Here is a 21,530-nt window from a genome sequence, read left to right on the forward strand (position 1 = left end):
CTTTGACCTCTTACACCTCCTGGGTTTGGACCAGACTGGTGCTGAAGACTTCAAATGTTTCTTAAAGCTTAAATTGATCCAGACTGTAGATTTCTTGTATTTGACTCTTTTTCTACAGGCCTTCATGTATGGTGGACCAGAAGGACTTGGTTTATGGAACCAGAGTCTGCTCATTGGGTACGTGGAGCTTTAAGTCCCGCCCACAATCAGTCCCTTTAAATGTGACGTAACTAGAAGGCCAATTTGTAACATAAATTTTGTGATAATCTAAGACAAACCGTACATTTTGAAGTAAGATGTGTAAACATTTTTTAAATGTTACAGCTGCTGCCAGTGGCTCATTATGGTCGCCACGGTGACCAGACCTGCGTCTGTCACTCCCTGACTGGCAAGTTAACGAAAGGCAAAGCGAAAAAGTAAAATTTGGTAAGAAGAGGGTGAAGACAAAAAAAAAACTGTGGTTCCGGTGTTTGACTTGGATCTGTACCAAAAAGAGTTGGTTGTTAGTCTGGAAAACATCTGGAAACATCGAGAACCTTAAACTGTAATTTTGTAAAAACGTCCATTCAGACGTCCGTCGTCCAACTTTCTGCGACCCGTTTTAAAGTTTGAATGATGTTTCTGCTGCGAGTTATAGACGCTTTTCTCACCAGAAACACCACTGATCGCCTTTTTTAAATTATTTTGTGCAGTTTTTTGTTGGTTTCTTCACAGTCCTAGCTGGTTCTGACCCGGCTAAACGATTTGAAGCTGCGTAACAAGATACGGGACAAAAAGACAAGGTAAGAACTACTAGAATCACCTGTTTACTGCGGACAACGGTCCATTCATTTCCATGGAGGGGGCGGGACTTAAAGACTCAAGTCTGGTCCGGTTCTGCTCCAGCTTCGACTTCTGAGGTTTAAATAAACAGTCTTTGCACAAAACTCAGCAGCTAAAAGGAATCTGTGCTTTTGTTTTGTTTCCAGCCCTCAGAGATGTCAGTGGTCAAAGGTCAGAGTTGAACATTAAATCCACACACTTCCTGTTCGGAGCGGCCAGTGTTTCATCGCTGAAAATACTTCAAAAACTCGAGTCTGGTTACAAGTTTTATTTTGGCTCTTTTCTCTCCTTCGTGCTCGCTCAGTAATCATAATTAATAAAGCACAATCTAAACTACGAACAGTCACTAACAGTCTATCTAGGCCTCAGCGAGTCAACAGAAAGTTCAACATTACTCCAGTTAACACTAGTAAGAACACATGACCGAGGAGGGAGATGACGTCTCTGCCCTTAACTACAAAAACAAAAGTCAGAACGATGAACCCGGCTGGGCTGCAAAGCCTCGTTTCTCTGCTAAGGTACCTTTTTTTTTTTGTTGATGTCATCTTTGAGGATGTAAATCGGAAGGAACCCGTCGTAAGAAGCAGCTCCTCTTTATCAGATCTTCATCCCCTCGGGAGTTTTGGTTCCGGACCACGTCTGGTCCTCGATCCGGATGTTCAGCAGGTGGCTTCTTTCGACAGTGTGTGTGTAGTGTTACGGTGTGTGTGTGTGTGATGGAGGTAGGTGTGTGTCGGTACAGTAACGGGCTGATTTTAAATTACTGATGAGACCTGAGTGTGATCATGTGACCTAATTATTCCAGGTAGAGGCGACTCAGTTGATGTTTGTTTGCAGATTTCTATCAGTGAGAGTTGGCCTGCTCCACTTTGATCCCCACCAGTGATGGAGGCAGCGGACCCACAGAGGAGGAGGAGGAGGAGCTGGGAGGAGAACCCCTGAGAGTAGAGGAGGAAGACGCGGAGGAGGAGGAGGAGGAGGTGGTCACTGCGGGCCGGATGAGCGGAGGGGGAGGGTGGTTGTGGGGCGCTCGGTTCTGGAGCGGTCGTGTCTGAAGGGGAGGCGGCTGGCGGAGGAGGCTGGGGGGCGCTGAGGGTGGAGCCGGGCGCAGCAGAGGAGGAGGCTGGGAGAGGGAGGAGGAGGAGGTGGCGGTGTGGGTGGAGGGGGGAGGGGAGGAGCCGCTGCTGGCGGTGTCTGGTGGAGAGTCCTCCATCTTAACCTGGAAGGAAAAAAAAAACCAGATGTTTCAGTTAAAAGTTGCAGTTCTGCACCAGAACCAGGGTTCTGCCCCGGTTAGAGACCAGAACCGGGGTTCTTCCCCGGTTAGAGACCAGAACCGGGGTTCTGCACGAGTTAGAGACCAGAACCAGGGTTCTGTTCTAGTCAGACACCAGAACCAGGTTTCTGCCCCGGTTAGAGGCCAGAACCAGGGTTCTGCACCGGTTAGAGACCAGAACCAGGGTTCTGTTCTAGTCAGACACCAGAACCAGGTTTCTGCCTCGGATAGAGACCAGAACCAGGGTTCTGCACCTAACCCTAACCGTCTGAGGTGGAGATGTTTCGATGTAACAGTTCGTGTTTACACTCTGATTTGTTCAGAAAAATATGCAGCTAAAAGCTCTTTGTTTACATTGAGTGCGTACCCTCATACCAACATATCTGTCAGAATAAAGCTCGTCGACAGTAATGGGTTAAAATGTTTGACAAACTCTAAACGTATGAAACCGTATGAAGCATCCTGTGGGTGAGGCCTCACCTCCTCCTCCTCGGCTCCTCCGTCTGCAGCTCCTGCCACCTCCTCGCCGCTCCTCCTCGGGTCTCTCTGGTCCCGGTTGGTGGCCACCTGCTCGGCGGCCCACTCCCTCAGCACCTCGTCGAGGTTGAACCGCCGCCGGTAGCTCACAAAGAACGAGCTCACCTGCAGCGAGGGGACGGGGAGGGTTAGAGGGGAAGACGTCCGGGGACGCGGCGATGGACGCCGGAGGACGGGAGGCGAGCGGCGGGGGGAGGGAGGCAGAAAGGGGGGCTCACCTGAGCGTGAGTTTTGGTGCCGATCACCTCAGCGATGGCTGTGAAGTCTTTCCCGTAGCGACGGATAGCTGGAGAGGAAACACGAGGTTCACTCATCTGAGAGACGGTTTCAGGTTTGTTTACGGTCAAACAGAGAAGATGGAGGAGGAAACGCTCCTCCGTCAGAGATCGTTACACGTCTGAACTGACCACGAGCTTCAAACATCCAGGGGCTCCTTCACGGCTCAAATTTTTAGATTTCCTGTCAATTTTTGAGTCAATTTTTTAAAAAGAATCATCTGATTTTCCAGTTTTATTTTTTGAACATTATCAATCCTGCAGCTAAAAGAAAGAACGTAATTATTGTGTTGATTGTATAGTTTTTAAATTAACCTGCTCATTTTAATAACTTGTGAAAAATTGACTTTTATTACAGTCTGGAAACACCAATGATCCAAAACTGGAAAATACTAAAATCACTTTCTGAACGTTTTAAGATCGCAGAGGAACCCTGAACGCAGACAATCCTTTCGTTAAAGAAAGAAAAAACCACAAATGTCACTGAAACAACTTGAAACTGAAAAAAAGTTATGAAATAAAAAATAAAATAAAAATCAACAAAAGAAAATCAGTCGCTGTTTTTCAATCTTATTTAAAATGAGCTTAGTAACTTCATATTTTGTTACACAACTTTCTGAGGCGATCACTATAATCCAGTGGTTTCTGTAACTCTCTCTGAGACTTCTGCACCTGTCCACAGGTGTCCTCAGCTGTCCACAGCTGTCCACAGGTGTTCTGGTCCACTCCTCATTAGCAAACGGCTCCACCAGTCTCAGGTCTGAAGGGTTCCTTCTCCAGATGTTTCAGCTCCTTCCACAGATGTTCAGCAGGATTTAGATCAGGGCTCAGAAGGCCTCTTCAGAACGGTTCTGACCCGTTCTTGGTGTTTTTAGCTGTGAGGTTTGGGTCATGATCCTGTTGGACCCATGAGCTACAGCTGAGACCGAGCTTTCTGACTCTGAGCAGCACATCTGGCTCCAGAAAGCCTTGATAGTCTTGAGATTTCAGTGGACCCTGAACAGATCCAGGACCTGCTGAGTCAGACCCAGAACAGAACTTTGTCCTCCTCTGTTGTCTTCCATTAAGTCCACTTTGTCTCAAACAGTGCTGCGATCTGACACTGATGACCTTTGACCTTGGAGTTCACCTCCAATCTCTTTAAAAATTGTTCTGGGCTCGTATTATCCGTCTCTTCAGTTTGTCATCAGTTGTCCTCTTGTGGACACCTCCAGGGAGGTTGTCCCCAGTCCTGTGGACCTGAACCTGCTTGGAGACGGTCTTATAACCTTCAACCTGCTGCTCAGTCACTGTCTTTCTAAGCTGCACAGACAACTCTGTCCTCGGCTTTCTGTGCTCCATGTTCAGTGTGGTACACACCATGATCCCAAACAGCCCTGTGACTACCTGCCACCCTTTAAACAGGCAGACCAACTGATTACAGGAGACACCTGGGATGCTAAAATCAGGACACCTTAGTTAACAATCAAAATTCAAAAGCAATGACTGAGTTTCATTAACTGATTTTAGTTATTTCTGTGACATTTGTGGGCTTATTTTCTTTAATAAAAGGGTCCAAACAAACCTGTCCACGTCTGAATCTCCACCCAGCTTTTCTCCCTAATTTATGCCTCATTTTAACGTCGTTCCTTGAGTAACTCCAGACAACCTTGAACATTTTTAAATGTATCTGAGCTACAGTTCAACAGCAGTGTGAGGACAGTTCTGGAGAGACGCTGTGTCCTCTCGCGGCACAGACAGTTCCTGTGTGGAGAATATGAATGTGTTTGTCTGACTGAGTGTGAGACAGGAGGAGGGGCGACGCTCCAGCTTTTACTCACCCTGCACGGCCAGGAGCTGCTCCTCCGTGGTCCAACGCGAGTTCAACTTCGGGGCAGGCTGAAAGAGAGAGAGAGAGAGAGAGAGGTGAGAGACGAAGATGGCAGATCGAGTCCCCACGCGAGGCGAGGCGAAACCCGGGGGTCGTTGAGGCAACGACGGGGGCGGAGTAATGAACGAACTGGAGGGAGAGCGTGAAGGATGATAAGTAAATAGAGCCAGGAAACAGAAAAATAAAAAAATCAATAAGGTAACAGATGGAGAGGAGGAGGAGGAAAACATACCTCGGTAGGCTTGAATGAGTCAACACCTTCAGTCAGGCTCTGCTTCAAACTGCTGTTGGTCTGTTTAACAGACTGAACCTGAGAGGAAGAAACACACGAGACGAGCAGCTCCGATGGGGTTAAACCAAAACAGGAGGATATCTGACGTCAGTGTGTCCTGGTGTTCGTCCTTTAAACCAGCGGCCCCCAACCTTTTTACCTCCACGGACCGGTTCATTATCAGACAGTACTTTCACGGACCGGCCTTTAAAGGTGTGGCGGATAAATATAACAAAATAAAACGATACGACCGGCATGAAAACGGGGGTATTTTTTTTTAAAACATAATAAACGTAAACCTAACGTGTCCTCGCAGCTTTGTTAGCTGCATTATCGACATGAATAACAGCCTCTCCTCCCCCTGATGTTCTCTGTGCCTAAACGTGCCCTTCAAAATAAGAGACACCTCAAAGAATCCAACTCACCATAACGCTGAATCAGTGGGAGCCCTGTGCCTGTTTCTCAGTAACCAGACGGTCCCATCTTCCAGAGACGTTTGTTTTTTGCTTGTTTTGCTGTTTGTGGGTTTGTTTTTAGCGGGAACGGATCACATGACCTAGATAAGCGTTCTGACACGCATCATAGACGGACGTAGTGGAGAGAATCCAGTTGTTTTTCAAAATAAATGTCGTTCAGACTCCGAAAATAAATTTTTAAAAAAACAGAAATACTGTAAGCTAATTATTCTTTCTGTACGACCCAGTACCAAATGACTCACGGACCGGTACCAGTCCGCGGCCCGGGAGTTGGGGACCTCTGCTTTAAACCACTTCTATAGGTGCTGTCAGGACAAACATATAAAATGTTTATTAATTAAATCAACACCTCTGTGTTGGCTGGTTGAGAACAAATCGGCTCTGTGATAATTCACGTTATCAGAAGAAAACAGCACCTCGAACTCAACAGGATGAACATGAATCAATAAAAGCTGGAGCGGATGGAACTATTCCTTCATGTGTTCATATTATTTCCAGCAGCAGTTAATCCGATCCACTCGCCGTTCGGCTGACTCTGCTAGAAGCTAGAAGTCTTCAAGCAGAGTCAGAAAGTTGGAGGAAACCGTGACTGCAGCTGCGCTTCAACGTCCGCAGCTGTTTCCTTTTTCCTCCCTCCGTGTCTTCTTAGAGCCAGAATATGATAACTGGAGCATGAATTTCCTTTTATTGTTTGCAAGTGCCGTTATCTCCTGAAGCCGTCCAGTCCGGCGTCTGTTAAACCTCGCAGCGGACGGCGTGACGCGGGTTACTGCCAATAACCTGTTTCCATCATACTTCAAATCTGAGTTGGCCAACTTTAAACATTTGCTTACAAAAGCATCCCCCTTCATGTCCATTTTGACTTTTTACTACATCTGTTATCTCTTTTAAAACAATAATAACCACGAGAGAAAAGTCAGAATGTTAAAATAAAAGCGAAATGTTTACTATAACTATAACCTTCTGTCTCAAAGTAAAAAAAAAAAAGAAATTTCCCTTGAAACAGTTAATGTAACAGTTCAGATCTTTTAAAGTGGGGTTCTGTGGAAACGTTTTGAACAGTTAATATCTTACCTGTTGTAGATAGGAGTTTAATTCTGGCTGGACTCATTGTTGCAGTTTCAACAAATTCATAGTGATTCATGCGAATGTTAGTAAAAATAAATAAATATTTAACACAGCCACTAGTTTCACATGACGTGTTCTGACAGAAATATTTTTTATATTCCTGCCGGAAGTGCCACAGCTAGCTGCTGCTTGAGTTTTCAAATGTCCAAAGAATGCTAAATAAATAATCCTGTAATGTGAAACTGAAGGCGATCAGGCATTCACGTGACGTTTTTGAGATTGGAGTTTAAAGATGGCAGCAGTCCACTTCGGTTTTGGCGGTACTCATGAGCTATCTGCAACAGGCAAGATAATTGTTCTTCCTTTAAGGAGCCTGAAGGGGTTAATAAGCCTCGACGGCTGCAGAACGCTGGGTGTGATTTAAAGAAAACGCGTGTGAAGACACACCTGCCTCTTGAGCGACACCAGCTGCGCGTCGAGCTGACGTACGGACAGAACTCCGGCGTCGTGGGAGGCTGACAGGGCCATGATGTCGGCCCGGTCCAGGTGCATCCCCTTGGGCGGTCTGCGCCGGGCCCTGAGGGGGTGGTGTCTGTACTGAGCCCCGATGTTCTCCTTCTTCACCGGGCCGGACCGACTGGGGGCAGCTTTCTCTGAGCCGGTGCTGCTGGGGTTCTGCTTCGCTGCCTGTGTGGAAAAATAAACAAAAAGATACAAAAATAAATAAATAAAACTGTGGCTCAAGGATACAGAGCGTACAGAGCCTTTTACTGAGGTTTTAAGGGATAAATCAACACAGAGTAGCTCATAAATGTGAAGTGGAGGGAAAACAATACGTGGTTTTCAAAATTATTCAGAAATACAAATCTAAAAAGAGTGGCCTGTGTTTGTATTAAAGCCCTGAGGTAAATGTTTTGGAGAAGCACCTTTCTCTGCCGTAACAGCTGCAGGTCTTTTTGAGTTTTTCTGGAAATCTAGAGACTGTTTTTCTCTTTGTAAAACACCTGCGGGTCAGTCGGACTGGGTGGAGAGCGTCTGTGAATGGATCATTTTCTGCCACAGATTCTGAGCTGGATTCAGGTCTGGACTCTGACTGGTCCATTCCAACACATGAACATCTTTGATCTGAACCGTCCCGTCGTAGCTCTGGTTGGATGTTTGTTCTACATTTATCCCTGACCTGTCTGGAGCGTTCTTTGGTCTTCATGATGATGCTGTTGTTCTGTAACAAACCTCTGAGGTCTTCATTGGACAGCTGTATTTGTACTGAGGTTAAATTACAGACAGGTGGAGTCGAAAATGGTGACTCTTCTGAAGGTTGCTCTGGAGCGAAGGAGTTCACAATTATGAGTGACTCCGTGTCGATCCGTCACATAAAATAAGTTTGTGGTTGTTAACGCCACAAAATGTGGAAAAGTTCAGGGGGTGTGAATACTTTATTCGAAGCACTGTGAAGTTTTTATTAACGCCCACCTCTTTCTTGGCATCGATTTCAAAGTCGCTGTCGCTGCCCGGCTCTCCTTCCTCGATCTCATCGTTACTGCACCAAACAAACAAACAAACAAATAAAAAACAAATCAGATTAAACAAGAACTGACTGTGCTGGAGCTCCGCCTCCATCCTTCTGTCCTAATTTTAAAAAGGCGTCAGATACATCAACTCAAATGACAAGTAACAATCTGACTCTTCCTCATTTATATTCACGAGCTGCGCTCCTTCGAGTGTCATTTCACAAAGAAGATCTGGAAATGTCAAACCTCGGATGAGTAGCTTCTGAGAATCATCAGTATTTATTCATCCATTCAGAACCAGCTTCCTCAGAGGTTTAAATAAAGTTGTTTTTGTGTGTGTCTGTGTTTAGGACCTGTCATCTTTCTCCCTCTTGCTGATGAGCCTCCTGGCCTGTCGGTCCATGACAGAGGTCCTGGTTCTGGTCTTCTTCCAGCTGTAGTAGTACTTCACCAGACTGGAGATCAGTTTGTCTGGAAGCTACAGAAAGAAATAATCCTGAGCAGCTTTGTTTTTTTTTTTTGTTTAATGAAATAACGAGGCGAGTTTCCCGCCGCCTCTCACCATCTGCTGGATGCGGTGGAAGCTCTTTCCGTGGAAGCTGAAGGCCTGCTCGAACAGGACTTTGTCTTCGACCGTCCACTCGTCCGGGAAGGGCGTGAAGTTGGCCAAGTCGGCCAGCGAGCGCTCCACGTCGTGTTTGTGCCACAGCAGCATGCCCAGCGCCTGGAGGGACAGAGGTGGAGGCTGGTCAGACGCCTCGCCCTCAGGGCTTTCCATGTCGTTTTTACGAGCCGTAATTTAATTACTAAACGCTGTGAGTCGGCAGCCTCTCATACCTGCTCCATGTTGTATCCGTGTTTTTCTTTAGCCATCAGGATGTATTCATCCACTGGAATAGAAGAAATGAAAAACAATGAAGGGAAATAATAAAAAGAACGTGAGAAAACAGACAAAATAAAGGCCTGGCGATCCTTAAAGGAATGAATATCACCCGCCACCTTTCTTTCTGTTTGGATCCAATCAGAGCGCGTGTTGTGAACGACCCTCAGCTACTACCGCCTCAAATTTCTCCTCAATATTGCTAAAACTGACTGGAGTTATCGCCATTTTTGTGTTGGCTTATGGCGGCCATCCAGAAGCACATCCAACAGTCGCTTAAAGCAAGTCTCATTCAAGTTCATCCAGAGGTTTCTTGAGATATTTTGCTAACAGACAAGGCGGACAATAAAGAGACGACTCTCCGGTCAGCTTGTAATCATTTCCCTCCATATCAGTTTAATAAAACAGTAGAAATAGTAGAAATAAATTAGGAGTTTTCAGCTTACACATGGCATCAGACAGCTGACTGTTGGGACACCAGACCAACATGCTCCTCTGGTCCTTCTCATTGTAGCGGGCTGGACTGTCTGATGGTAAACACACAACAGAAACATCTTTAAACACAATAAATCTCGTCAGGAATATATATTTAATCATTCTTCCTAATTGGGAATCATTTAATGCCTGAAAACTCCCTAATATCTCTTTCTTATCCCCATTTACTCCCACTAGAACCCACTCTTCGTCACCCACAGAAATTAGGTTTTCAGGTTTGTCATCTCTGATTAAATTTGATTTTTAAAGCTTCTTCTGAACCAGATCTACCAGCCCGTTGAGCTCTAACTGCGGACTCGGATTTCTGTTTCAGAAATGAAGTTTTCACAGCTCAATCAAAGAATTTAATTTTTTTTTTTAAATCTTATTTCATTTATTTGGGTACATTGGAAAAAGACAGAAAGGTCAGCTGTTAAAGAGTTTCCTGTAAGGTTTTTATTTTTCTCTACAAAACAGAGTGATTTTTTTTAGTTTATATTCCTCGTAAAAGGCAATACATGACTTCTCCATGAGCACATTTTTATTTGATTTGTCATGAAATTCCATCCGAACAAAATGAAAACTACAATTAAAGCGTTGATGTGTCACATTCTTATATTGTGAATGTAATTAAACAGAGTTGATTTAATCAAAATAAAAAGGAAAAAAAAATAGCTGCAAGATCGACAGTCATTATAGTTTTTAGGTGGAAATTTAGTTTTCCTCATTTCAGAAACCAAATGTGAAAAATGGCCTCGATTTTCCAAATGTTTGCTCAACATTAGTGTTTTAGAAATAAAACGTCTCAACCTGGACTTCAGATCAACTCCAATCTCTTTACGCTCGATTAAATTAAACTTTTACTGAAAGAACTGGAGATCCCATCACCTCCGCTCCTGTTTTAATGAGTTTTTCTGCTGTTAGTTTTATGTCAAAGTAGCTTATCTGTAAAAAAAAAATTATATTTTATTCTAATGTCTTTTACGGATTGTATATTTTGATTAGCGCATAACAGACCTTAACTGAAAACGAAACAATTGTGTCTCAACGATCTGTAGAAACAAAGGAAGTGAAGGAATAAAACTTGTGTAACATCTAAAAAAGGTGATCTTAAACACATTCATGACACGTCACAAAACAAGACAAAATTGTGTTTTTTATTAAAGTAAACCTGATCGATGAAATTAAAGCTCTCAGTGTTACAGTCAACTGGTTAAAGATTTCAGACGCATTAAAAAAACTCACTGCAGTCACAGAGATGTATCTGTTTGGAGCATAATACTTACTAATTATTATTGTTCTTTCTTGAGTATTTATGTGAATCTCTCAACCCAACTAGTTTATTTATGTAGTTTAGGTTTTTTTTTTTAAATTAAATTATCAGTATTTCCTCCCCCGGCTCACCTGGTTTGAACTCCGGGATCTGGGCCTGGTAGTCTCCTCCGACTCTGATCATGCTGTCTGCACGGAGACACAAGGAGTGAACGTCAATCCAAGTCCCCTCTTCGCGTTGGGACGGGGGGACAATTAAAGCCCTAACGTTTTGGTCAACTCTTCTAAACGACATTACGCAAAAACGTTTTAGCTCAGAGTGCGTGTTGAGGATGATTCGGCTACTAATTGCGACTCAGTCGCTGTAAAACCGGCAGCCATTTTGACATGACCTGACTACAAATATTGTTTAAAATTTAGCTCAATATCTGTAGAAACGACTGAGTTAGAGCCGTCTTTGTGTCGGCTAATGACTGGCTGTGGCGGCCATCTTTAACTGGACTGACTCCAAACGTTAATCGGCTGTAGAGGAACATACAGTCGTCATTTCCTGTAAGTTTAATTAAAATGAGATATTTTACTAAACGACAGCACACAAGCGTGGACACGGGAGATAATTAGAAATATTTAGCACCCTTCTTCTTGTTGTTCCACGTTTGTTACCCCCCGACACGACTGTTTTTAGAGCTTATATTTCTGTTTTCTGCTGTTAAAACATAAACCAGATGTTTATCTTACAATAACTTTTAGATTTTTCTTCAGGTTTGTTGTCCATAAACCTACAGCTGATGGCAGATACAGAGGAGATGAGGAGCGAGGAGCGAAGCAGAGACCAGCAGGAGGACGACACATATTCCAGTTTCCTCAGGGACGGAGGATGGGAAGGAAGGAGCTGGAGGTGGAGTGGTGGTGGTGGTGTGTGTGTGTGTGTGTGTGTGGGGGGGGGTGATAGAAACACAAGGAGATGGATCACATGAGGCTAAAGGAGCCAGGAAGGGGGAACACCGAAGGAGGAGGCTGCACAAACACGAGAGAGTGTTGATTTGAAACCAAACGGCCAAGTGTGACTCGCCGGAGACAGAATGATGGAGGACAAGGCACACATGGGGGGGGGCTGCCGGAGCGGAGGGCGGAAAGGGGAAATGCGAAATGCAACCAGAACAGCTGGCGTGACGCAGCAATAAAATGTCCAAGTGCGCGTTTAAGGCCGGAGCGTCGGTAGGCGCATTAGAATCAACGCCTCGCCGCGCTCAGGTCTACCTCAGAGGCTTGAGTGACGCGGGACAGGTGAGTGGGTCACATGATTACCGTGAGCGTGCTCGTCATCGCTGCTCTCCTCCTCGGAGTGGGGCTGGCTGCTGCCGTTGGTGACGGTTTTGGCCCTGCTCCGGGACAGGACGCCGGCCCCTGAGCGCTCCATCACTGACGGCATGGCTGCGGCGAACAGAGAGCGGAACGGGGATCGTCAACAGTCCGGATCAAAACTCCGGTGGTTGGCGGAGGGATGCGAGTCGCCCGCCGCCGCCACCGCCTTTCAGCTTTACACAATCTCATACAACATCGTGAGACCTCGCATGTCATGTGAGCGCTCAGACTACGTGCTGAAGAGGACTCTCAGCTACCACCACGCCAAGATGAGCTCAGTTTCTGTAAAACGGCTTCGAGTTTCACTAAAATCTGTCCAGTGGCTCATGAGATATTTTGCTAACAGACATGCAGGGTTGACCTCAGTAGTTAATGGCGCATCTCAAACAATCAGCACTCAAAATACGAGACGGGGGGTCACTCTCAGCTACCACCACGCCAGATTTCAACTGTGTCTGTAAAATTATGTGAGGTGTAGCCATTTTGTTCGCTTGCCAATATCCCTCAGCTGTGGCAGCCATCTTGAACTGGGTTGGCTGCAAACGTTAATAAGCTGCGGATGTCCTTCCTGTCTGAAAGAGTCATTAAAATCCCTCCACTGGTCGGTGAGATATTTTGCTAACGCTACCAGCCCTGCAAAAACAAAGAATCGTTTCTGGAGACATACCTGTTTAAAATCTTTGACTTAAAGATAAATTGGGAAGATTTTATGTTGTTTTAGTTGCCGGGATCGCTAGATGTTGTCTTCATGCACTCATCTTTAAGCACAAAATCTATATTTTCTTATGTTTTTCCCACTGCAGCCTGAGCTCATCCTGACTCATTTTACAGCACGGGTCACAAATGACTCTTTGGATAAGAACCACAGCTTAAAGACACGTTTTGTAGCTTAGCAAGATTGATTTTCACCGATTCTTTTATAAGTTCTCTGTTTCTTTATACCTCTAGGCTGTCCTGCTCCTGTTTTCATCTCAGACTTAAGTTTTGATGATGTTAGGCGTCGAGGACCATAAAAAAATACATTTATTTGAGCCTCCTGAGTTAATGTGGATTTTTTTTGTGTGTGAGCCTAAAATACTCCTGTTCATAAAAAAGCCGTCCTCTTTCCCACTTTGGGATGCTTCCAAACAGATTTCAGGAACAACTGAAGCATTGTCCACTCACAATTAACAGGAAAGAAGCTCTTATCATGAAATTATGCACCTTTATTCCCTGTCCGACAACATTCTCTGAATTTGTCCTCAATTTCAGCAGACTTGTGTCAATATTCAATTACAAAACTAAAAAAGGTTTTCTGCTGGCGACTCTTCCATGAAGGTCATTTTTTTTAACCAGCTGAGCGACAGAAATGTGAACCACCTCTACAGAATCTATAGTTTATTTATTTAACATTTATTTTAATTTGATATTTCTACCAACCCAGCAAGCACTTGTCTCTTAAAATGTTTTTTATCTTTCAGATTTCAGTTTGACCTCCACCATTCCCGTTATCTGCCAGTTCTAACTACATGACCTGAGTCAGTATGAAAAATATATTCTTTTATTTTTTTATCTCCTTTTGCTGCACAAAGATTAGTTTTTAAAGGACAGGCAGCTGTGAAGCTTAAAAAAAAAAAAAAAAAAAGAGGCTTACTTGCTTTGGAACAGGTAGTCATAATCCAATTATTTTTGCACAATTGTTGTGATATTTTCCGTTCACCTGAATATAAGCTCCAGGAATTAACTAAAACATTTCTTCCACTTCCATCCGTGGCTATTTTCAGTAACTTGTTGGAACTTTTTCTGTTTAAAATTACAAAAAAAAAAAAACTATTTGCGCCACCAGAACAGGAAGCAGAGACAGACTGAAGGAACTAATCGAAAACCAATTTGACCAATTAGTCCAAATAACGACAAAAATAACCCTAAGTTGCAGCCGTAAGGGAGAAATCGGCTCTAATCAATATCAGCTGGTCAGAGCCGCACAAAAATCCTAAACAGGAATGGGTCAGGAAACTGAAAGTGACGGGTTCTTTTTAATTTAACTCATCTCCTGCAGGAACATAAAATCTCACAGGTGTAACCATCAGTCTTCCGCTGCTCACGGCTCAAGAACGTTTAAGATCCGACTCATAGTTTTCACACGGCGACCGTTTGTTTGAGGCTTACTTTTCAGTCTGCCTCTCGTTTACTTGGTTACCGTGGTGACCGTTGCAAGCCACTGGCCCAATAGCTGTCAAAATGTGCGATTTTTCAATGTCTTTGATTTGATCTTGATTTAAAAATAACCACTAAATATGAATCGTTCTCTGTGTAGTTTTTGTAATAAACGAGTCAAATCAGCAGAGTTGGGTTGTGTTGCCAACAATTACGAGTCGTTTGTTTACATACGAAACAATCGCGTTGGTAAAGTAACCCCCGGATGTAAACGGAGTCAGAAGGATGGAGTCAGAGACGCCGCGTGGGAAGAGAAAAGGTGAGGCTCTTCTTCTTCTGCTGACTAAAAGCTGCAAAGACGAGAGTCGACAGAAAGTCGCTGAAGCTAAAGTTGGAGCTAAAATCGGATGAAACAAGACGAAATATTCTGTCCTCTGAAAGGAGAATTTACTTAAACGATGAGGAGGAATTTTCTTTGTTTTCTAACACGATTCTGACGAGTTTGAGTCAGATTAACCCCCCAAAACGACCATCTAATGATGCAGAAATTGTTAGAAATACAAAAAAAACAAAGCAAAAAAACTGCACCTTTTGACAGATATTAACATTTTTTTAACGCTGCTTCTGGTTACACGTCTCAAAGAGTTCATACATCAACATGTAGGTAGTTTTGCTTCGATTGGATCGCTGCATTTGGGGTAATTTTCTTTTACTGTGTTTATGATTAACATCAACACGATGAATTCCTCCAATTATCCAGTTAGAGCTTCAGAAAACACCAATATCAGATTAGAAACAGCCACGATGCGCAGGCTAGGCTTTGGCACTTCCTTACCCCTCATCATCATCCTCACCTTCACCCCCACCCCCCCAACCCCAACCCACCAGAACAACAACTCTCTCTACATTAACCCATAATCCCTCATCCTACACGTTTAACCTGACCGATCGGCGCGGAGAGAGGGGCAGTCTCCCCAATCCGAGAGATTTAACACCAACCGTGAGCCGAGAGCCGGGGCAGACAATACTGGAGTCTGGAGCTCTCTCTGGAGGTCTTTTGTCTGTCACAGCTCCCCCCCTCTCTCTCTCTCTTCCTCAGAAAACAGCAGCTGCCCCCCGTTTAACTTCACCGGACGAACTGCTGATCCGACCGGCAGGTTAGAGACGAAGAGATCCCTGCTGGAGAGGAAGAAACAGAGAAAAACCTCAATGTCAGAGACTGGTCCCAAACAAACAGGAAGACCTATAAACAAACAAACAAACAAATGAATGAATAAAACACAACTGGGATAACTCAATTAACAAACCAGGAATCTGCTTGCCTTTTGGTTTCCCCAACTCCTGACCCTGATGAAAGCAGCTTTTATAACTTTACCTCAACTGATATGCTTCAAAATGAGCAAATAAAGCATACCCATCATGGTAGTTTGGTGTTTTCTTTTTCGTACATTATGCAATTTGATTAACTCCTAAATTATTTACAGCCTCTTCTTCTGGGCTGAGCTAGAATAAAAGTTCACATCTGGTGAGGTCCGGTCAGCCGAAAGTCCCATTTACTTGCATTATTTTCGCCTTTTTTCGGACGCCTTTGAGCAGTTTTCCTCAGCATTCATCAGTGTGTCAGACTTTGAAGTTCTTTTGTTTCGCCCCCCCACCCAACACCACCAACACCACCAACACCACCAAAAAAAAAAAAAAAAAAACGGTCACAAAACATTTAAGCTGATTTTAGCTAAACTTCTTTATCCCGTTTCGGGGGACTTTGAGCCCTCCTTTTTAACGGTCGGAATCCGAACAACAAATAAAAAAATAAAAAAATAAATAAAAATTCAGCCAACATATACCTGCTCTCCTCTTGACAAAGTGCATTACAAGTCTCTCCTCCTCTTCCTCCTCCTCCTCACTTTGGGATGCTAACGTTAGCCGGTTAGCTAGTGACGTTTGTAGTTCAAGTAGCGCCAACAGTCACTCTCAGTACCTGCGTTTTGTTTCCCTCCGCCTCGGGTTTTTTTTCCCCCCCCAGCGCACTCAAAACTTCTCCGGGCTTCCGTCCACAACCCTCCTGGAAGAGCCGATATTAAATTACCTTACCTATAGTGGCTTATTTTAGTTATTTTTATCATTTTTTTTCACTCCCCCCCTACCACCCCCCTTGCCTAATTGATGAACTGCACGGATAGATGGAAGCAGCCGTGAGTGAGAAGGAGAGGGAGAGACCGGACAACACCCGCAGCAAAGTACTGTGGACATCCGCTCCGCCTTCTCCCAACCAACCGTTTGGATTGACTGGAAGTAGTTCCAGCCAAACTAATGAGTTCAAACTACTCCCAGTTTCGTTTTATCTCAATAAATAAATAAAAAATCGTGTGTGCTCGTAGCTAAGGGTGCACCCTGTCACAACATGCTGCTGAAAAATGTTCAGTTTAAAAGAAAAATCACGTTTCAAAGCCTTGCCAAAGTGCTAATTCACTCTGTTGTTACTCATTTAACACACAGTGGAAATAAGGGAGGGTGGGTACCTGGTTAAAAATATATATTTATTTATTTAAAAATACTTATTCGATAAATTCTCACAGATTAGGGTCTACTTGCCAGTGTGTCGGCGGAGTGATTCGTCAGCTGTGCATTTGTGTGCAGAGGCAGGCTGTCCAGACTTGTACTGGTGTGTGTGTGTGTGTGTGTGTGTGTGTTGTGGGGAAAAAAAGAGTGCTGGTTACAACTGAAGTGTGTGTGAGACTTAGAATGACTTCAGAATACTTGGTGTATTATTGTTATTTTATTTAAAATGATAATATCTCAGTATGTGAGTGTGTTGGGAGAGCACAGGTAGAAGTGAGTGTGTGTGTGTGTGTGTGTGTGTGTGTGTGTGTGTGTGCAGAACAGGGAGTGCTTCATGGCTCTCTCTCACCTGATGCTGGCAGTAAACACAGCAACACACACAAGTGTTTGCTGTTAACGTGTAGGAGCTTGTTACAGACTCCTCCTCATCATCATCATCATCCCAGCTCATCTCCATCTCCTCCATGATCTCCTCCTCGTGCGCCACCCCCTCCCTCCTTCCTTCTCCGCACTCCTGCCTCCCTCCCCATGCTCCTTTTTTCATCACTGTGTTTGCTGCTCCTCTGTAACTTTCCCTCTCCTCCTCCTCCTCCTCCTCCTCTTCCTCCTCCTCCTCGCATGCCCCATTTCTTCACATCTTCATCTCACCCCCCTGTTCCTTCTCCTTTCTCCCTCTCTCCCCCCTTTTCACCTCTTCCACACCCACTTCACCTCCTCTCCCGTGTCACATTCTCCTCTTCCTCATGTCTCTCTTTCTGACGACTTATCTGCTCCTCTCTCATGTCGTTTGCAGTTTCAACAGTGTGTGTGTGTGTGTGTGTGTGTGTGTGTGTGTGTGTGTGTGAGTGTGAGTGTGCGTACGTGCAAACGCTTCGCTCACTTCCACCCCCCCTTCACTCTTACCCCACCCCTCTCCTGCTCCTCTTCCTCCCTCTTCAGTCTCATTTTCACCCTTTCCACCTCCTTCCTTCCTCTCCTCTCATTAGTCGGTGGCCATGAGACTCACCATCCCACTGTCTTGTCCTCTCCCTCAGTCCTCCAGTCCCCATCACGTCCTCGCTAATGAACAAACGCCTCCCCGGCTCCCTCCTCTCGTCCCCCCTCTTCACCATTTGTCTCTCCGTCTCCCTCTCCTCTCCTCGGTTGGTTTCTCTTCGATCCATCAAAGCTCTCTCTCTCTCGCTCTCTCTCCACACCACCTCAACTCTCCACCTGCATCTTCACGTCTTCCCTTTTGCCTCACCCATGCCGACTTCCACCCCTCCATCCTGTCCCTGCAGCTAAATCCTCGCCTCTTCCATCCCAAAGTCTGGAAGCAGAGGCCACAGGATAAACTCTTCCCCTCTGCCGCCCCTCCATGTTTTATTACTGAAGCCATAGTTTCAAGTTCAGGCATAAACGCGTAACGTGTGGCTCTCATGCACGCCTTCTCCTGAAAGGTGTCCTGTTTCCACAACGCTGTCGAATACGTCTGCTGTTAGAGATTTCACTCCTGACTGAAAAATGCCACGTCTCGACCCTGGCTGGTCTGCAGGGTTCGGTGTAAACCAGCCGTGTGGATGTGTGTGTGCGGATATTTGGAGCGTGGCCTGTGCTGTGAAGTACTTCAAATGGTCAATAAGACCAGAAAAGTGCAATTAATGCACCTTATTTACATTCTGAAATTCACTTTAGGGTGCTATGGCACCCTTTGGAGACCACTTTTTGGCCAAAAGACCTCTACAATTAGAGCTAGGTTTTGAAAAAAATGCATAAAATCACATTAATTGTCTTTTTTTTTCTATATTATGTCCTTTTTAGGGTCACGAGTGGCAACCAACAGGCGAAAGACCAGTCATCGACCCATGACAAGCACCTAATGGCTAAATTAGCCCAGAAGAGGATTTATTTTTTTCAATATGGAGTCATTATTGTCCAATTCTCCGTCTCAGAAGCTTCAAAATGCAGCATAAATTGTCGAGACCTGGTGATTTGTCGCCGGGTGACAAGCTGGTTTTGTTTACGAGAGCACCAACTCGTTGGTTTTCCGAGCGACACCATCGGGAATTCCAGCCCTGCGTTGGAAAAGAAGAATCCCCAAAAGGCTTCATGGTGATGCCAAACGTTATACGAAGGGATTTCCCCACGCTGCAGGAAAAATGGTGGATTTCAAAGCACATAGCTGTTAGAAAACTTTGATCTGAAGGCAGATTATGAGCTGCTTTAGTCACTGGGATCACTAAATATTGTCTTCGTGGACTCGTTTTTACACAAATCCCAGTTATGATGTGCTTATTTGGAAGCATGAATTACATTCAGAGGTAACATATACGGATGTCTGTTATATGTGTTGTGATTTTGAGCTGCTGGGTTGAAAGAGAGGCTTCATCCTCCTCCTCCTCCTCGTCTTCATCCGTCAGTTTCCCCCTGGTCCTTTCCACACTGCATCTGTTGATTCCCTCTCATCCTCCCCCTGATTCCCTCCTTTCCCACCCATCTCAGTGTGTGTGTGTGTGTGTGTGTGAGATCACAGGTATAGCAGCACACACGTGGGTGGAGGTCTGAGGGTGGTGGGGGTGTATTGTATTTTCTTCTTCTCCCCTGAACTGACGCGCTGACACCTTTACTGGCAGAAGAAGAAAACGCCGTCAGTCTGCAGAGAACTATCTAGGCTCGGTTGGTTAAATTAATTTTTTTTTTCCTGCTCTTGCAGGCCACAGATGGAGAGGTTTGATGCAGTTCAGGCCTCGTGAGTGTGGGCATCATTGCGCCCCCTACTGACAAGTGAAATAAGTGTTTTTCACCAGGCAGCCAAAAGATGGATTCCCTGAAGACAAAAGACTGTAGGCGGGGTTTGGAGACAGGGCCATCTGCCTGCTGTAGGAGGCTTCTTCTGTGTGTGTTCAAAAAGGAAACCCCCCCATAAGGCCTATTTCTGCATTATTAATAATTGGGTGGGCTTCTGTGGGAAGCCATCTAATGTCCCACTACACAGAGATTTATTTAAATTTAATGAATTAGGACAATGAACCGCTGAAATGCGCTGAAACTAGCTCAATAAATTGAATTTGTAGTCTGAAGGAAGGTAAAAGAAAAAAAGATACTACTGGCGAAGCAGTTCTAAAAACAATACACAATCGACGTCCCACTCTACAAGTTACACAGTCTAAGCCAGTGGTTCCCAAAGTTGGGGTCCGGACCCCATTGTGGGTCATGAAACGTGAAGGGAGGGTCCCCAAACTGATCTCCAGAAATAAAATTAAATACAAAAAGACCACTAATGGTATACGTTCACCACAGTTACTTCAAATAATAGATGCAATAATAGTAATTAATAAAACTGGTGGGTCAGGTTTTTCTTTCAGAACAGAATTTGTACGATTAAAGTGGGAATATTTTGGGTCACAAGCCTCTGCTGCTCTTATTTTGTGGGTCAGAAGCTGAAAAGTTTGGGAGCCGCTGGTCCAGATGGGCATATTTTATAAGTGAATACACGACTGGTTTGTTTCTTTCTAAAGCTTGAATACTTGTCACAGTCTCTGACATGTTGATGCCATTACGCTGTCTCTTTTATGGACACTGTGACCATAAAATCCAGGAGGACAAGTATAAAAAAAGATGCCAGGTCCCACCTAACATTAATACCAAACAGTAAAAACTGAGTTTTTATAGCTGAAACTACAAATCCCATCCTGCTTAGGAACACCAACTGGCTCCTGTCTTTTTCTAAAAAAGCCTGTAGTTTATTTTGAGGCCTTATAATAAAACTCATCCCTGCAGACAATGTGCCTATACCACAGTAGACCATTATTGAGTAATTTGTTTCCTATTCTCGGCCTTGAATGTTCAGTATCGGCAAAAAAAAGGAAACTAATGCAGTAAATTATTAATACATCCCAATTAAACTTGCATGGGGCTTCATTGTTGGATCAGCATACTATTCTGAACAGCACATGATTTACAGCAAATTAAAGACTAAAGTGCTACTTGGTGGTGGTTTTTGCCCCAATACCCCCATCTATAGGTCTTTACTATAAATTGCATCTGAAATAAATTAAAATATAGAAATATTAAATTTGATTATGGTATCTATCTATCTATCTATCTATCTATCTATCTATCTATCTATCTATCTATCTATCTATCTATCTATCTATCTATCTATCTATCTATCCAATGGCACAAATGTGTTATTTGATATTAAATGTAAGATTTAAATGGAAAAGGTAAAACTTAACTTTGTGTTTTCATGCATCAGTCCATATCTGACCCAGTTTACAACTTTATTTATTTATTTAAATATAAATCTAACAAACTGGCAATACTTCATCAGTAGATTTATTTGTATATTTGATTAATTATTACATTTGAAAAAAAATGTATTTTTGTAGTGGAAAGTCTGAAAAACATCATTAAGATTTAATGTGGTGCTCTAGTTTTGGTAGTTTCTGGGTTTTTTACACTATTAATTTAAATATAAGAAAATAAAACAAAAACACGCATTTTCATGGCATATTTACCTATTTAATAGGACTTTCTGTTACTTTTTGACATGCGGTAGCGTGGCCGAGCGGTCTAAGGCGCTGGATTAAGGCTCCAGTCTCTTCGGGGGCGTGGGTTCGAATCCCACCGCTGCCACACACTTACGTTTTCGTTTTAATTAAACAAATATGTAAAGCTTTAGGTGTTCTGCAATTTAATGTAATATTTTTACCTGCTTCGCTGAGTACCGGCATTCTTCTTACGTTTATTTTACAGG

At 44.0% G+C, this 21,530-nt stretch overlaps 1 protein-coding gene and 1 non-coding gene across 3 annotated transcripts; one reads left to right on the plus strand and one right to left on the minus strand.

Moving 5' to 3' along the window:
• Window positions 1-1,075: 1,075 nt before the first annotated feature.
• Window positions 1,076-16,394, minus strand: rcor2 (REST corepressor 2). Of its 2 annotated transcripts, none has more exons than XM_017428057.3 (15): window positions 16,078-16,393; window positions 15,233-15,412; window positions 12,041-12,166; window positions 10,865-10,921; window positions 9,433-9,513; window positions 8,944-8,996; window positions 8,669-8,830; window positions 8,460-8,584; window positions 8,069-8,135; window positions 7,043-7,282; window positions 5,013-5,090; window positions 4,731-4,788; window positions 2,854-2,921; window positions 2,579-2,740; window positions 1,076-2,041 (listed from the first exon to the last, which is right to left on the minus strand). In XM_017428057.3, exons 3-15 carry the CDS (start codon window positions 12,162-12,164, stop codon window positions 1,667-1,669), a joined length of 1,650 nt encoding a protein of 549 aa, XP_017283546.1. In that variant the 5' UTR covers window positions 12,165-12,166; window positions 15,233-15,412; window positions 16,078-16,393; the 3' UTR covers window positions 1,076-1,666. The 2 variants fall into 2 exon arrangements, with proteins under 2 accessions (XP_017283546.1, XP_017283547.1); XM_017428058.3 differs by having other exon boundaries at window positions 1,667-2,041; window positions 15,233-15,409; window positions 16,078-16,394.
• A 4,933-nt stretch (window positions 16,395-21,327) lies between these two features.
• trnal-aag lies at window positions 21,328-21,409 on the plus strand. The gene has a single exon. It is a non-coding gene; the product is annotated as a tRNA-Leu (tRNA).
• Window positions 21,410-21,530: the final 121 nt, after the last annotated feature.

The sequence above is a fragment of the Kryptolebias marmoratus genome, linkage group LG7, assembly GCF_001649575.2.
Source record: "Kryptolebias marmoratus isolate JLee-2015 linkage group LG7, ASM164957v2, whole genome shotgun sequence".
NCBI lineage: Eukaryota > Metazoa > Chordata > Actinopteri > Cyprinodontiformes > Rivulidae > Kryptolebias > Kryptolebias marmoratus.